The sequence below is a fragment of the Perognathus longimembris genome, chromosome 14 (genome assembly GCF_023159225.1).
Source record: "Perognathus longimembris pacificus isolate PPM17 chromosome 14, ASM2315922v1, whole genome shotgun sequence".
NCBI lineage: Eukaryota > Metazoa > Chordata > Mammalia > Rodentia > Heteromyidae > Perognathus > Perognathus longimembris.
This window is the reverse complement of record NC_063174.1, coordinates 36189214-36207002: the sequence shown is the minus strand read 5'-3', so window position 1 is coordinate 36207002 and position 17789 is coordinate 36189214. Positions and strand designations below refer to the sequence as shown.

Below are 17789 nucleotides of genomic sequence, written 5' to 3'. Positions count from 1 at the left end.
ACACACACACACACACACACTATAAACCAAAACCAACTATACTTGCTCTTCAAACTTCTCATTGTATTGAAGAACTTGGATTAAAGCCATGATTAAAATTAAAATGGAAAAGTGCCCATAAATTCAAAGAAAATATTCAATGATACTTGGGGAGGCAATGGGGGTGGGGAATGGCAGAATCCCAGTTTCAAACTGTAGCTCCCAACTAACATCAGTCTCATCTAGGAGTTTGTAATACAAATTCTTGGGGCTGGGAATATGGCCTAGTGGCAAGAGCGCTTGCCTTATATACATGAAGCCCTAGGCTTGATTCCTCAGCACCACATATATAGAAAAAGCTGGAAGTGGTGCTGTGGCTCAAGTTGTATAGAGTGCTAGCCTTGAGCAAAAAGAAGCCAGGGACAGTGCTCAGGCCCTGAGTCCAAGCCCCAGGACTGGCAAAAAAAAAAAAAAAAAAATTGTTCAATGCCACTTTAAGAATCTGGGAATGACTTGCTAAGAGCCGTGTACTTGTTACCTAGATTATTTCATGTGAGAACAGAGATAGAGAGTAGGATCTACAAGCCCCCTAATAATGAAACCTGTACTCCTGTCAGATTTGATCTGAAAATTACAGAAAATTTGATTGCTGAGAAACTTTACTCTTGTGATCTAATTGAGTTCTCCTCATAATACCTTTTCTCTAGGTCTATTTTTCTCTGGGTGAGATTATAAGAGATAGGGGAACAAATGAGATTAAGCATCTAAAGAATGAAGTTTCATCTCAAAAAAAAAAAAAGAGCCTGGGAACAACCAACACCAGACCCATATTCTAGCTTCTAAATATCATCATCTTCAAGAAGTTTCAGTCTCATTTTAAATTGCTTTTAGCAATCTCGTTTAAAAGCAATTTGGTCACAGTGATCCTGCCCCCAAGTAGCAAAAAGAATGTTCACATTTAAATTAAATTCTATTTTTTTCTAGCTGCAGTACAAATTCAATTTACCATTTGATTTAATAATATTTGTTGATCAGCCCCCGTGCTCTCTAGGTACTAGAGGAGGAATGTGGACACAGGGACACAAACTAATTTACAGGAGATTTCATCCTTAGATATGGTGAAAGCTCAAAAATTCAAGTCTATCCAGTAGCAGATCAAAGAAAAGAGGCATAGCAACCAATTCTACTGAATTTTCAAAGAATTGATAGATTTGGATTTTAGAAGAATTAAGCTCAGTGTCAATGGCTGTATTTCTAGCTCCTCAGGAGGCTGAAATTGGGAGGATTTGTGGTTAAGATGCTGTCCTATACAGACTCAGACTACAAGATCTATCTCTAATTAACCAGCAAAAAGCTGAACTAGAGGCATGGCTCAAGTGCGATCTGTGAACAAGCAAACTGAACAAGAGCATGGGACACTGAGTTCAAGCTCTGATACGGGCATGCATGGGCATGCGCACACCTGCGCGCGCGCACACACGCACACACATGCACACATACAGTAAAAATTAGTAAGACTTCCTGTCATACAAATATGAGAATAATAAAGTAGAATACTTCATTAATATTTGTGGTTCTCCGAGGATAAGCAGCTCTATAGCAAGTGTAATATTTTAAGGTGCAATTGTATGCCTTTTTATTAAAATGCAATATATCAAACTGTGCGAAATGAGCCTCTCTCTGTTTTTTCAATTCATATACTCAAGGTTACCATCCACTGAATAGAATTCAGCATTCACTCGATAGAAATTTAATGGCAAATCTGTGTGTTAACAGTATGCTAAGCCCTGAAGAAATGCAGATGGAAGGCATAGTGTGATTCCCATGGAATTGACAGTCTAAGAGAAGACACAATTTTATAAACAAATCATTGAATATTGTGTGAGCAATGCTTATATGAGCATATAATCCTAGCAGGGAGGAAGGAGTGAGAAACCTGCTCGGAGGAGGAAGCCAGGTCAGTTAGAGGAAGTCTACTAGGCATAATAGTGGGAGGGATTAAAAAAAAAAAAAGAGTAAGGCAAAAGTCGTTACCACAATTCCAATGGTGGACGAGAAGAAAGATAAAAAAAATGCAATTCAATACACAGTGAGATATGAGATAAGCACTTTATGAAAGGTCAAAATGCTGTGGAAAAGCAGAGCACAGGATGACTGTTTTCTTTTAACAAGAGCATTCAGAAAGGCTTCATAAAAGAGGTGGGAGTTGAGGTGGCTCATCAGCTTATACGCTGGAAGGTCCTATTTATACAGCACACATAAATTATTCCAGTTCTGCAGAGGTGCTTTTAGACTTTCTCTGAGTCACTTTCAAGTCTTTACAGAGAAACTGTAATAAGAAAATATAATTTCTGTGGAAAGAATCCACCCAAACACCTTGACATTCCCATTCCACATATTTCACACATGGTATCTTTTATGTCTGGGAAAGTAGAGTAGGAAATGGCTCAAATACCCAAGGGCCTCTAAGCATATATGTTGGAAAGTATACCTAATTTCCAAAAAAGGTCAAATTGCAGAAGAGCACATCTTGATTGGAAAACAAGCTGCACACTCCTGGTTATGAACCAGATGCTGTGATTTAAGTATTCAAAGTAAAAAGCACTCTGCTGTCAAGAGAGTCACCACACAGCCTCTTCCTTAGTCCAGCAATTTCTTTCTTTCTTTCCTTCTTTCTTTCTTTATTTTGGTCAGTCATGGGGCTTGAACTGGGCCTGGGCACTGTCCCTGAGCTCTTCAGCTCAATGCTAGTGCTCTAGTACTTGAGCCACAGCACTACTTGAGACTTTCTGGTGGTTAATTGGAGATAAGAGTGTCACAGACTTTTCTGCCCAGGCTGGCCTTCAACCATGATCCTCAGATCTCAGCCTCCTGAGTAGCTAGAATTAGAGGCCTGAGCCACTGGTGTCCAGTGCAGCAATTTACTTCATATGGACTAGAGGTATCACAATATGAACCCATTTTCAGTTACTCAGTCTTACACTGTTGTTCAAAGGAGAATACTTTTGATCGTAACTTGTAATCTTCCTTGACAATGATTTAGGACTATAAGACTAGAGAATAATCTATAAAGATGGCAAGCAATTACTCCATTTCAAAGGAACATAATTTTTTTATATACAAGTGCTAAGTGTTACCCTCAGAATAACAAAAAGAACATGTACAACAACAAAAACAAGGCAATGAAAAAGACTAGGAAATAAAGCCACATAAGTTGGGAAAGTATTAATTTTGAATATCTAAAACTGACAGAGGAGATTTTATCATTATTAAAACAAAAGCAAACATTATTATCTGTACAAAGTCACTATTTGGCCACAAACCATAGAGGTATATAATCCAGCCTCCATTTCATTACAATTGTGGTATTGAAGACAGATCTAACACCAGAAAATTCTTAGGGAAACAGGGAATGACTGTGAAGCTCTTCCATGGGAGATCTTGCTTTCACTTCACAGGTATTTTAGTAACTCCTTTATAGACTATTTTCATGGGAGCTTATGGTGGAGTGGTACTTTACTATATTTATCACACTTCTAAATAAAGGTATGAGAATGGGATTTGATGGAAGAAGAGCATTTTTTAAAGTTTTGCTTACAGTTTTACTTTTGTGAAGATGATAGAGGCATGGCTAAGTTGCCCAGGCTAGACTCAAAATCCTGGGTTGGGGTGACCTTCCACATTTAACCTGCTGAGTGCTGGGACTGTAGATGGACACAGTCATGCCCAGCGAGAGGTAGAGTTCTCAGAACAACCTACCATCAAATCTTATGACAAGAGTATATGATATTTAAGACTAACTCACTAATCACCCAAGAAGAATTTGTCTTTAAAATTACATCTCTTGCTGGGCACTAGTGGCCCCTGCTTGTAATCCTCTCTACTCTCTCTACTGAGATTTGAGGAATGAGGTTCGAAGCCAGCCTGGGCAGGAAAACTCCGAGACTCCTATCTCCAATTAACCACAAAAAGCCAGAAGTGGTGCTGTGGCTCTAGTGGTAGAGGGCTAGCCTTGAGTGAAAAAAAGTTCAGGGGCAGTGCCCAAGTCCTAAGTCCAAGCCATAGTATTAGTGTGTGCACACATGCAAACACACACACACACACACACACACACACCCCTAAATGCCTGATATTGTGGTTACCGTCTCTCTAGAAATGAGTCATCTTTTTGCCTTTTCTCAGAACTAGCCAGTCATCTTGGCAACCAAACTGACCAAAGTCAAATTGCACAGATTATTCCTATGAGTGTGGATAAGTAACGTGTTAACCAAGTGCTCTTACCTCTGCCCATTAATATCCACAGCATAATTTGCATGCCGAAGCCCTGGTTCTATGAGCCAAAGATGAAGCTCATATTCAGAGGAGCATGGGGCACTGAGACTTGGGAAGCCAGCTACTTACAAACAACTGTGTGTGCTTTTTCCATTGCTTCTTTTCTTGCTCTCATGGAAAAAAAACACTGCCACAGCCCTTGATAAGCAAGCTGATCCCAGTCACCTGGCAACCATGACTGACTGGTCTCTAGCATCTGAGAACATCAACTACAGAAAATTGAGTGGATAAAAAACCAGAAGTAAACTGGAGACAACTATTTCTCTTCCCATTAAACTGTACACTTTCACTTGCTTAACCCAGAATAGTGTTTGAAATCCAGTGTAAGTGAAGGCCACAGCTTTGTCCAGTTTCCAAATCATTTTGTTATGCACCTAGTATAGGATTCAATAATGTGCCTGTTGTAGAAAATGCTCCATAAAGCATATGATTCATGGATATAATATTTTAAATAAAGATCCATTTTTCACCCCAGTGTGACACACTGTATGGGAAATTTTAGCTTCTGTCGCCTGCTTTCATGAGAACTTGAAAAAGTTGCATAATCACCTTCAACTGTGCCTTTATCTCATCATTAAAACTGAAGTAAGAAAAAAAATGTCTTCTTTTTTTCTCATTAACTTGTGTGGTCCATTCATCATTCAAAATGAACAGACACAATTTTGCAAATTTAGCGATACCAAGGAGCTAATTCACTCTTTCACCCTAGGTAAAATACTTGTATAGCCTGAAAGAATAAAGTCATCAGTCACATGAAATAGCTCAGTGCAAACTCGCACCACCTTGCACATCAAAGCCTTCTTCATCTAGCTAGAAATTAGAAGTCACCTACAGTTTCATTAATCTGACACTTTCTGAAAGGCACTAACACTACTGCTTCTCTCCTAGGCATGCACATGCTTGCAGTACAAGGGGAAGAAACTGCACATTCGGGTATCCAGCTACCGCATAGTAGCAATGGAAAGGTAAGTCCGAATGCTCACTTTTGGGTAAGATTACAAACTGCCATTGCCTCCTCCTTCTATTTAAGACATTTTAAAAATGAAGTCTCCGGTCTTTATGTATGTTTATTACACAATGTGCCTTTACAAAATACTAATTTTCTTCTTTTAAAAATGAGCAAAAGACCAGGCGCCAGTGGCTCATCCCTATAATCCTAGCCACTCAGCAGGCTGAGATCTGAGGATTGGAACATGGTATAGAATTGAAGTACAGAAGACAAAGCTAAGTCCCAATCAGGATAAGAGCTGAAATGAAAATCCCTACTTTAAACTGAGAATCTCAAAAGTGGTAGTCTCAAGAGGTAGAAAAACTCCACCGTGAGACAGTGGCTTGCTCTTCTCAGTGATGGTTAAGGACTGGATCAGGGGTGGGAGTGGGAGGATCTCCCCATTCAGTCATTCTTCAATCCAAAAATACATGTTCTGTGTCAAGTGTGGATTAAAAAAATGCTTGTCTTTATAGTACTAGATTCCTAATAAGGATTTTCTTTTCTTTCTTACTTTTTTGTGTGAGTACTGAGGCTTAAACTCGATCTTTTGCTTGGCTTTCTTGCTCAGGGCTGATATTCTACCACTTGAGCCACACCTCAGTCTAGCCTTTTGTTGGTTAATTGGAAGTGGAATCTCAAAGACTTTCTGCCTGAGATGGCTTCAAAACCATGACCTTCCAGGTCTTTGCCTCCTTTATAGCTAGGATTACGAGAATGAGATACCAGCAACCATTTCCTCATAGAAATTTCTAAGTAAAGCTTGGCTAATGGGGCTTCAAGTTGTAAAGTTAAAGTTATAATCATAGACTAAACTTTAAAATCAAGAAATACTGTTTCGGGGGGCTGGGGATATAGCCTAGTGACAAGAGTGCCTGCCTCGGATACACGAGGCCCTAGGTTTGATTCCCCAGCACCACATATACAGAAAACGGCCAGAAGTGGCGCTGTGGCTCAAGTGGCAGAGTGCTAGCCTTGAGCGGGAAGAAGCCAGGGACAGTGCTCAGGCCCTGAGTCCAAGGCCCAGGACTGGCCAAAAAAAAAAAAAAAAAAAGAAATACTGTTTCGGGGGTGCTGCACGATGAGGCTACTGGAATTGGTGGTGTTGGCGCTATTAGCTGTCACTCAAGCAGAGGAAGGAGCCAGGCTTCTGGCTTCCAAATCGCTGCTAAACAGATATGCCGTGGAGGGGCGAGACCTGATCTTACAGTACAACATTTATAACGTTGGCTCAAGTGCTGCATTAGATGTGGAATTATCCGATGATTCCTTTCCTCCAGAAGACTTTGGCATTGTCTCTGGTATGCTCAGTGTCAAATGGGACCAGATTGCTCCTGCTAGCAACGTCTCCCACACTGTGGTCCTGCGCCCTCTCAAGGCTGGTTATTTCAACTTCACTTCTGCAACAATTATGTACCTGTCACAGGAAGATGGACCTGTTGTGATTGGCTCTACCAGTGCACCTGGACAGGGAGGAATCCTGGCTCAGCGGGAGTTTGATAGGAGATTCTCCCCTCATTTTCTGGACTGGGCAGCCTTTGGTGTCATGACCCTGCCCTCCATTGGCATCCCCCTGCTCTTGTGGTACTCCAGCAAGAGGAAATACGACACTCCCAAAACCAAGAAGAACTGAGGAGGGCTTCAGCCTTCCTCTCCCAAGAAACCAGGTGCTTTCCAGACTAAAAAGGTTATCTCAGATGTGATCTCTAAGCTCTTAGTCCACAGCCAACTTGTCCTGGATCCTGCCCTGCTCACAACCAGAGTGAAGGATCAGGTCTGGAAGTCTGTGAGAGCCTGCTTGGTTCCACTCAAAGCCATATAAACAAGAATGCCTTCAGCCACAACCTTGGGCCTAGAGGGCCTCACTAAGGTGCTGTTGGTATACTGCTGGCAATGTGAACTCACAGGGGTCCAGGAAGGGACCCTTCAGAGACTGCCTGACGCCACCTCTTATCCCTGCCCTTTCCTTGAAGAAGAGGGTGGAAGATGAAGGCTGTGGGACTCTACAAGGCTACCCAGTCTCTGTTTTGGGTTAGGGAAGTGCTTACCAAATGGGGTTTTCTAATAAAAACAAATGCCACACTGAAAAAAAAAAAACAAGAAATACTGTTTCTATAATATTCTGATTTATAATACTCACAAGTACCTGATAGGAACAAATAATCTTTCATTAGAGAATGTACTTTAAAAGGTGGTCTCAAAAGGTACCTAGAATACATGCTCATGAGCCATTTTTTTTAACTGAAGATTAAGTAAAAAAGAAATCATAATAGATTTAGAAGATCCGTTGAGCCAAATGTTAATAATAACAATGCTACAATTATATAACTTCAAGGATGCAGTTACAGTGGTACTTAGAAGAAAATTTACACCCTGAGTATTTACTTCAGAAAAGGAAAAAAAAAAACACCTTAAAACTAAGGATCCAAGAGTCCAAGCAAAACAAAATAGACTAACCCCCACACACACATACACACATACTCACACATAAGGTAGGAAGAAGATGAAAACAAAGGAATCAAATAAAATACAGGGTAAAAGATATAATAAGATTTTTTTAAATCCAGAAGTTGGTTTGGAGATACTTTAGTGGAAAGCACTTATATAGCATGTGGAAAGGCCAAGGTTCAATCCCTAGCACTATTTAAAGAAAAATAAATAAAAAGCTAGACATTTATTTTATTTTTACAGTACTTATGATTGAACCCAAGGCTCTTGCTTACTAGGCAAGTGTTCCTTCTTTTCTTTTTGAAATAAAGTCTTGCTAAATTTGATGAGGTTATAGCCTTTAGCTCTTAATCCTCCTGTGTCCAGCTCCTGAGTAATGGGGACTGAAGGACTGACAAAACTGGTGAAATTGAGAGTATAGATCTTAAACTTAGGCATTCTCTAAAGGAAATAACAATAAATGCAGTAGTAACTTAAAAGATAATAAAATATATAAAAATCATTTTATGGTACAAACTTCTAGGGAAAACAACAACAAAACAGAAATTTCCAGGGAAAAGAAAACACAAAAAAGCAGACGAGTGAAAAAAAAGAAAATACAAATGTATTAAAGCTATTAAAGAAACTGAATACTATTTACATATCTTTACAGAAAAACAAAACCACCTGGCCTAAATGATTTTATAGACACATTCATTAAAACATTTAAGAAACAAATTATTTCAATCTTACAAATCAGTTCCAGAGAATTTTAAAAGAAGAAATAATCCCAACTCATTTAATGGGGTAAAACCCTAAGTAATTTAATATACCAAAACCCCACAAGGACGGCAGAGAAAGGTCAACATCACTAATGAGTATAGGATGTAAAAACTACAAATAAAAGATTGCCATATAAAATCCAAATAATGTTGCAGCCAAGTTGGGTACAATAGAAACACAAAAGGTTATTTGGATAACAAGAAATCAGGATAACCAATTAAAAGAAGTATATAATAATCTTAGAAATGTAAAGTATTTAATTTAAAAAAGCAATATATGTTAATGTTAAACACTCATCGAAAATTAAGAAAAGGGTAGGATTTCTTTAACCAAGAGAGGATTCTAGAAAATAGAATGGGGTAGAAATTACATATGCTACTTCTAGGCTTGGTCATGAGAGGCTCCCTACTGATTAATGTAAAAATTCAGCACAAGAAAGTCAAAAGAAAAAAGTATCCAAAATCCCTTGTCAACCCCCAGAAAAGAGCTGCTATAGGATTCCTTCAGCCAGAAAACATTCTCATTTTGCCTTAGGTAAACCAAAGGTAAATGCTGACTATAGTAAGATACCAAATTTTGAAATTGTTTTTAGCACCTTTGTGTCAAACTAGTGTTGATCATGCCACATCCCCCAACAACTACTTGCAGTAAATCTTTTCCTTGCTTACAATTTCTCTACTCTTTCCACATGAAAGCCACTGGGAAGAAAAGTAATACTAATTATAAAATCTTCCAAATAGAAAAGGTGATATGTAAAGGATGGCATATTTGAGGCTTTAAAGAATTCGAAAGCTGAGCATTGATGGCTCATGTCCATAATCCTACAGACTCAGGGGGCTGAGATCTGAGGATCAGGGATCAAAAGCAGCCTAGTCAGGAAAATCCATAAGACTTTTATCTCCAATTAACCACTGGAAAGTTGGAAGTGGACCTGTGGGTCAAGTGGTAAAGCACCAGTCTTGACTAGAAAAGTTAAAGGATAGTGCCAGCCTCTGAGTTCAAGCCCCAGTACTGGCACACACTCAAAAACAAGTTTTAGTGACAACTAGAGGATTAAAAAACAGAAAGAAATTGCCTGGAGAGGTAGCTAATGGTCAGATCATACAGCCTAGTAGATCTTGCTAAATATTTTGGATGGTAATCTAAGCACATTGGAAAGCCAGTGAAAGGGTTAAGCAGAAGTATAATGCACTCAGATTGCCATTGCATAATGACTCTGCAATGTAAAAGATAGGAGAACAGTTATGGGGCAACCTACTAGGAGGCGATGAGAGCAATCACTGTCATCAACAGCATACTGAACAACCAAGGCAAGCAATTGGAAAACATAAAATTTAACTTGGCAAAGCCTCCAAAGAGTTACTGAAAGTAGACACTATGTGTATGTATGTTCATGTTTGTGTGTATACATAGAGAAAGAAAAAAAGAGACAGGGAGATTAATTTTTAGGTGTTGGAAGAGGAAAAATCATTACAGAAGAGATCAGTTAGAAATCACTATGATGGATAGGGTTGGCACAGTAGGAGTGCGGACCAAGGTAACAGTAGAGGAAATACAAAGGAAGTATAGGGGTGCTGGAGACTTGAGTTTTAAGAAAATGTGATAGGGCTATATGGAATTGCATTCAGTCTCTGAGTCCTTCCCCACCTTCCCTCCACCCTCGTCCACTTTCTTCTTTTGAGAGTCACATAGTATAAAGAGCACTTTAAGTGTTCTCATTGGGAAGTGTCCCAGGTTAGAAGAGACTAGAGTCCTGACAATTAAATGTAATGTGGAAACCTGGATTGCATTCTGAAGCAGAAAAAGAACATTAGTGGAGAAAACTGGAGAAATTTAAATAATAGCTATAGATTACCAAACAACATTCTATTGATGTTAATTTCCTGATTTTGTTAGCGTTACTATGTTTATGTTAGATGTGAATATTAGGTAAAGCGGGTTGAAGGACATATGGAAACACTAGTATGTTTTTATAAGTCCAAATTATTTTAATCTAAAAAGTTAAAGAATAAATATGCTTGTTGATGGCAAGTTGTTATTTTTTAATTATAGACACAGTTATGAAAAAGTAAAAAAGAAAAAAATTGACCTAGAACGAAAGCTAGAGAATAGATCAGTAATGTATCCAGGCAATAAATTTCCTTCTAAGTGAAGGTTCGAATTTAAAAATACAGTGCGATTTTAAATCAATGTAAGACTGTTTTCTTTTTACAGTTCATAAATGGCTTCTAAAGACATTCCAAAGGACAAATTCTAAAAATATTTTTTTTGCAATGACAGCATCTTGGATTAGTGTAAAGAGTGACTATGTTGAAGAACAGTGCTCATTTAGACAGCGTACCTTTATGGTATATTTATTTTTAAAAATCACTCTTCATTACCTTACAGTCACACCTCAGGGTGTTAAAGCAGTTTCTGGGCACTCAGTAAATGAAAGAAAAGTTAAATGAAGGCAATAATTTATCATGTCTCCTCCTGGTTTTCTAGCATAGGAGTCTGCATTCTTTTCAATTTCTGCTGTGATGAAATATCTTTTATCTTCTAGGGGTTTTGAAGAAATTTATTATTCTACCAGAAATTTGTTTTTCTCTGAATGGAAAAGGAAAGTACCAAAAGAAACACAATGACATAGGAAATGTATGCAGTCACCAACATCAGCTCTCTCAGGCGGTACTTCTGTTGGCCTGACAGCTTTTAGACCACAAGAGCACAGCCATTGGATGCTCAACCATTTGTTGAAAAGAATATCTGAAACATCATATGGAACATTTCTAACTCAAGATCTTATCCATCCATTGATATGATCAGAATTTGAATCAAAAGGACTTTGAGCTACATAACAAAAAGTAAAATAATATCTAAAACTATATAAATATACACAAGCCATTGCCCAAAAGCACACTGTGCCCAAATTTATGACAAAATAGAAACATTTTATCACTTTGTTCCCCAAATGAAGCTGTGTGGTTTAGGATATAGGTTCAAACCTTAGAATCAATGTCTTATTTTCCTTCCTTTTGCTATTTAATATGCCTATATTTCGCCTGCCTTGCATATAAAGCAGATGTAATAACACTGTACTTTCCAGGGGACTTAAGTAAATTAATAATAGGGCTATAAAACATTTTGCAAACATGAAATGCTATATAAATACTTACTAATTTCTTGAATGTGTTCATTATATTGCTCACTTTGAACCTTCATATTTGCTTAAAACTTTACACTTGAGATTTCCCTAAGGAAGAAATTTCAGCTTATTTTGCCTGCTGCTATACAGACTTTTCTTTATATAAAGCAAAGTCCAATTCAATTGGACTCAGAACCAGGAACAAACACAACTCACCAAAAACCAAGTGAACATACTATCTGCACATTGCTAATAGCTATTCGTGTTCATTCAACATTTCCAACTGGGAATCTCACCAGAAATAGAGTAATTTACAGACTGGGAAAAAAGCAAATGTTCTCAATGTAATGTCATGGCTCAAGCTCTTTGCTTCACTAGAAGACCATATTTTCTCACTATTCAAAGTTCAGGATCCTTTGAAGACAAAAAGGAAAAGAAAAATTTATATTTGAATACATTTTGACTAAGATAGCCTCTGTTGCTCTAGCTTACACATTTTTTCAATGAACTACTTCAAATTACTGCTATTCATACTTTGCTTAGTAAGTGTGAAACTATTTTGAATATAAAATTTTAGTCTTATTCTGAAAAATATTAACATGATTAAGTGAGATAGTATGTGAAGTATACTATATAGTTCCTGTTAAATATGAGCAGTAACTAATAAAAGTATGTAGTTAATAATAACTGAAAAATCATTCAATATCCAATAAAGTTAATGAAAACTTGGGAAATATCAAGTTTTTATTATTATCTTTAAGTGGGAAACCAATATTCTGCCTAATAAACCTTTAGTAATGAAATACAAGCTAAGGTTTAAACCATGTTTAAAAATATGAAACTCACAATGAGCATAATACATAAGAAAGAAGGATTGAAATTGCTAGGGGGACACAAATAAGGTTACACTAAAGCCATCGGGACTTCCATGTTTGTTGTAGCACTATTAACCATTGTCAAGATAGGAAATCAGCCTAGATGCTCCTTAATGGATGAATGGATCAAGAAAATACAGTATATATACACAGTGGAATTTGGCTTATCTATTAGAAAGAGTGACATAATACGATTTGTAAGACTTGGAAATACTTGGAAAAAATATATTAAGTGAAATAAGCCAGATCCTGAGAAACAAAGGTTGCATGGTTTCCTTCATTTGTGGTAGATACAAGGTACCTATAAATCTATAAGTAATGTTGTGTAGTATGCAAGTGGTTATAGATGAATTAACTTAAGTATAAATAGACTCTATGGACAGCACAAATAGTATAATCTTTTAGAAAAACTAGGTCAAAGTCCAAAAAAACCAACACCAAGTAGGTATAGCCAAGATAGGGAAGGGCCAAGGGAAGAGGGCAGAGGGACTGAAGCAAGAAGGAGGGGTGGAGAATGCAGTCAAGAATTCATTGTGTATAACACAAAATAAAGGCAATTTAGGGAAGGGCTGGGCTGAAGGAGGCTGAGAATGTTGAAGTGGAGAGCAGTGATCAAGATGCACTGTATTCATAAACTGCCTTGTTATACAGTACCTCATGTGTGCAACTACTTAAAGCTAATTTTAAAAGTTTTTTTAAAGAAAACAAATGCTCTTGCTGTGACAATATCATTGCATCACATATACATGTGTATATATATACATATATATAAACTGCATAAATCTAACAATAAAATTGCTAGAAATATTGCTGAAAATCTGATGAAAGACTATCACATTGTTTATAGGCTAGAGGGCTCAAACAGACAAGTTCAGGCCAATCTGGACAAAAAATTAGCTAGATCCCATCTCAAGTTCACACTTACAACTCCCGTTACTTAGAAGGCCATAAGTAGGAAAATCAAAATATGAAGCTAGATGCAGGGAAAAAAGACCTTTAGCTGAAAAAATAATTAAAGAAAGGAGGGGTAGGAGTATGGCTCTAGTAGTAGAATGCCTTCCTAGGATGCATTAAGCCCCTGGTTTCAATTATATTATATCATATTCTGTAATGAAAGATTTATTCTATAGACACAGTTTGTAAAATATACATAGCAAATGGTTTTCTACTATGTAATTTATAATTTCAGTTATATAACGGAAAGCTGTCCAACTCTAACTTAACAGATTCACATCTCTCTCTCCCTCCCCCTCTCCTCTTTCTTTCTCTCAAACACGCGTGCGTGCATGCACACACACACACACACAATCTGCTGCAAAGTAAGTGTGTTCCATAAGGAAAAGGATCTTCCATGGCTCAGGATAGGATGATTTTCACTCACAATGGTAAAACAAGTGTGTATAGAGTAAAATAATGAAACCAGCAGGGTACCAAAACTCTCAACACATGAGCATTCACACAGGAGAAAAATCATATATACGTACTCAATATGGCAAGACTCTCACCACAAGATTAAATCTTCTTTCATGCTAGAAAATACATATTGGAGAGAAACTCAGTGTTCATTCTGAACATTGGCGGAGCTTTGCATAGAAGTGTGAATTGATCGATCACTCATCAGTAGATGAACTGAAACCTCATGAATGCAATATCTATGAGATGTCCTATACTAAAAAATTGCACCTTTGACTGTTTTATTTAATTTAGATAGGCAATAAACTTATATGTAAACTAATCATGAAGAAGGGGCTTCACTAACAGATCAACAGTAAGAAACCCAAGAATGCTCATATTTTAAATAAAGCCTACCAACGAAGCGACAGTGCTAATGGCTCCATCAATTATTGGTATCAAGAAAATCAGTCTTCATGTGCATGGAAACATTCATGTAGGAGAGAAAAATGTTATTTTTGAAATTCACAATTTCTACTCACACGAATCAAATCTAATTATAAAGTGGGAACCCATGCTGCAGAGATTGTACAAATATTATACAGATATTATTGTGGGTATTATGTTGTACAAAATATGCTGTGGATATTAATATTTTGATACAGTATGGACACAAGTCATATAAAGTAAAATTTAAACATAATATTTTACTTGAGATTCCAGCATGATTATACAAAATTAAGTAATATTAGTTAAAATAATATTTTTCCTCCAAGAAAGTTAAAAATAAAAATGTGCCAGGCACCAGTGGCTCATAATCCTAGCTACCCAAGAGGCTGAGACCTGAGGGTTGCGGTTCAAAGTAAGCCCAGGCAAGAAACTCTGTGAGACTTTAATCTCCAATTAACCACCAGAAAACTGAAAATGGTGCTGTGGCTCAAGTGGTAGAGCACTAGCCTTGAACTGAAGAGCTCAGGGACAGCACTCAGGCTCAGAGTTCAAGACCCACAACTGACAAAATAAAAAAAAATGCAAATCCTAGTAAGAATAAACTCAACAAACCAACTAAATATAATTTAGTGATAAATATACTGCTGTATTCCCTAGCATGTAAAATATTTTCAGGCATGATTTAGATCTGATTTGTCAAAATATTAACAGAGTTCAGAGAAGATTAAAAGACAGTCAGTCTGCTGGGTGCCAGTGGCTCATGCCTATAATACTAGCTACTCAGCTGAGATCTGGCTTCATGGTTAAAATCCAATCCTGGGCAGTAAAGTCCCTAAGATACTTACCTCAAATTAACCACCAGAAAGCCATTAGTAGAGCTGTGGTAGAGTGCTAGCCTTGAGCACAAAAGTTTAGGGACAGGCCAAGCCCTGAGTTTAAGTCCCATGACCAGTGTACATGCACACACACAAAGCCAACCTAAGAACATAACTGCAATTACGGGAAAACACTGTGGTGAGTTTATTCCTTCTGTAAAGAACAGTGATGACATTCCCCTAAGTATCTACTGGATCCTCAATACCTTTTTATGGAAGTGTCACTTCCTGAGTGTTAATTCCACTGGCTTCTGGTAGGTACTGTTTGCCATGACCAAAGACCATCTCCCAGAGCCAGGAAGCCAGGAAACCTGCCGCCACCTTCCCTCTGAATCCTGCTCAGATAAAGCCCACTGAGACACAGCTGTAGCACAGCTGCTGGCTTCAATTTCCTATGGCTGAAGACCAATTAGCTCATCTTGATCACATGATAATTAAATTCAAATTACCACCGCTAAAACTCACCACATGACAAATGAAAAGTTGCCAAATTAAGAATTCAAAAAGCCTTATCTGCATAAAGAACAGCATCTGTGGCTCTGTGATATAACCCTATGCATGTTTTGTCATTTCACCCTCAGCCTACAGACTAAAGGACTGGTGATGCTGTGATGGGGATAAATATTATATCGGCTGAATAAGTGACAAAAACAAATGATTAGAAGCTATTATTGACAGAAAGGCCATTCATTGGGCTGGGGATATAGCCTAGTGGCAAGAGTGCCTGCCTCGGATACACGAGGCCCTAGGTTCGATTCCCCAGCACCACATATACAGAAAAAACGGCCAGAAGCGGCGCTGTGGCTCACGTGGCAGAGTGCTAGCCTTGAGCGAGAAGAAGCCAGGGACAGTGCTCAGGCCCTGAGTCCAAGGCCCAGGACTGGCCAAAAAAAAAAAAAAGAAAGGCCATTCATTAACAGCAGATAATCCTGACATTTAGAGAATACTTTCCTCACAGATTGCCGGACCATCACTTTCTCAAGAACAGAAGACATGGCTTGCCAGTTTTTCTGACATTAGCCTGTGTACAGTGCCCCACAAATGAACAAGGACACAATAACTATGTTTTCTAAATGAAAGGAAAGAAAGCCAGGGCAGAACACATTAGGTAAGTATTTAACTTACTTTATTTTAATATGTAAATATACACCTATGTAGTTAAATATCTACAAAGGAAAACTGAACAAGGCTGGTGACTGAACTGTAAGTGATGACAAGAGAGTAAGACGTAGAATACTGCAGTCCAGCATGGTGGCTCCACCCCTGTGACCCTCACAACTTAGAAGGCAGAGATCAGAATGACTGTGGTTTGAGGCTAGCCTGAGTAAAAAGTTCTCAAGATCTCATCTCAACCAATGAGAAGCTAAGTATATTGGCACATGGCTGTCGTCCTAGCTACTTGAGGAGTGTGAATAGAATTGAGGAACAGGACCACACAGGAAAAAAGTGAGGCCCTATTCAAAAAACAGTGAAACCAAAAAGCATTGGTAGTGTGGGACAAGGCCCTGAGTTCAGGACCAAAAAATAAAATAAAATAAAAGGAGAATATTCCACATTTTCAAAGACCCATGATTCACAGAGAATGAGTGCTCTCGGATATCCTAATTTTTATTTTTTTTTAATTTTTATTGTCAAACTGATGTACAGAGAGGTTATAGTTTCATACGTTAGCCATTGGATACATTTCTTGTACTGTTTGTTACCTCCTCCCTCAGTCTCTCCCATCCCCCCTTTCCCCTTCCCCCCCATGAGTTGTTCAGTTCATTCACACCAAACAGTTTTGCAAGTATTGCTTTTGTAGTCGTTTGTCTTTTTTTACCCTGTGTTTCTCGATTTTGATATTCCCTTTCAGTTTCCTAGTTCTAATACCAGCATACATGGTTTCCAATGTACTCAGATAAAATACAGAGATAGTGCAGGTACACCACAGGAAGGGGATACAAGAAGATCATCAATAATAGAAGCTACGGTTACACATAGCACATTGAAAGTAGTTACAACAGTGATATCCTAATTTTTAGTAGAAGTATTTTTGGTATCTGGTCACAAAGCCAAGTCCACTATGGAGCACAACCAGAAGGAAAGAGAAGGAAGCAATCAGAGAAGTTACCAGAAACCGTTCCAGAATTCAGAAGCAAATACTTGTACCAACAGGAACATTGTTAAGTCCACAGCTTACTTTCAGTAATGGCAGTTCCTTCAGTAGATGTCTTTTTCAAGCTGGGGAAGCCTGGGGGTGCCTCTGACAGGGAACCTGCCCAATTACTCTCTCTGGAAATGGTACTGAGCAGCTCAGTGCAGGTGGTTCATGTCTGTAATCCTAGCTAATCAGGAGGCCGAGATCTGAAGGTCAAGGTTTGAAGCCAGAGCTAACCCAGGCAGGAAAGTCAATGAGATTTTGATCTCCAATTAACCAACAAAGGAACAGAAGTAGAACTGTGGCAGCCCCAGAATCAGCATTAAGAAAAAAAGGAAGAAACTAGAGATTACTAATATTTCAATCTTTTGTTCTTATTTCCAAATTTAAGGACTGTGGGACTCCCTAAAAGTTTGAAATGTAC

General features: G+C 38.1%; 2 protein-coding genes across 5 annotated transcripts in view; one reads left to right on the top strand and one right to left on the bottom strand.

Annotated features, from left to right (window-relative positions):
* The window catches only part of Rad51b (RAD51 paralog B), a 517654-nt gene that overhangs the window by 314624 nt on the left and 185241 nt on the right, over positions 1-17789 (bottom strand). The gene's annotated exons all lie outside the window — the stretch shown is intronic.
* LOC125363416 (translocon-associated protein subunit beta-like) lies at positions 6369-7385 on the top strand. Its single transcript, XM_048362614.1, has one exon. It carries the CDS (start codon positions 6381-6383, stop codon positions 6930-6932), a length of 552 nt encoding a protein of 183 aa, XP_048218571.1. The 5' UTR covers positions 6369-6380; the 3' UTR covers positions 6933-7385.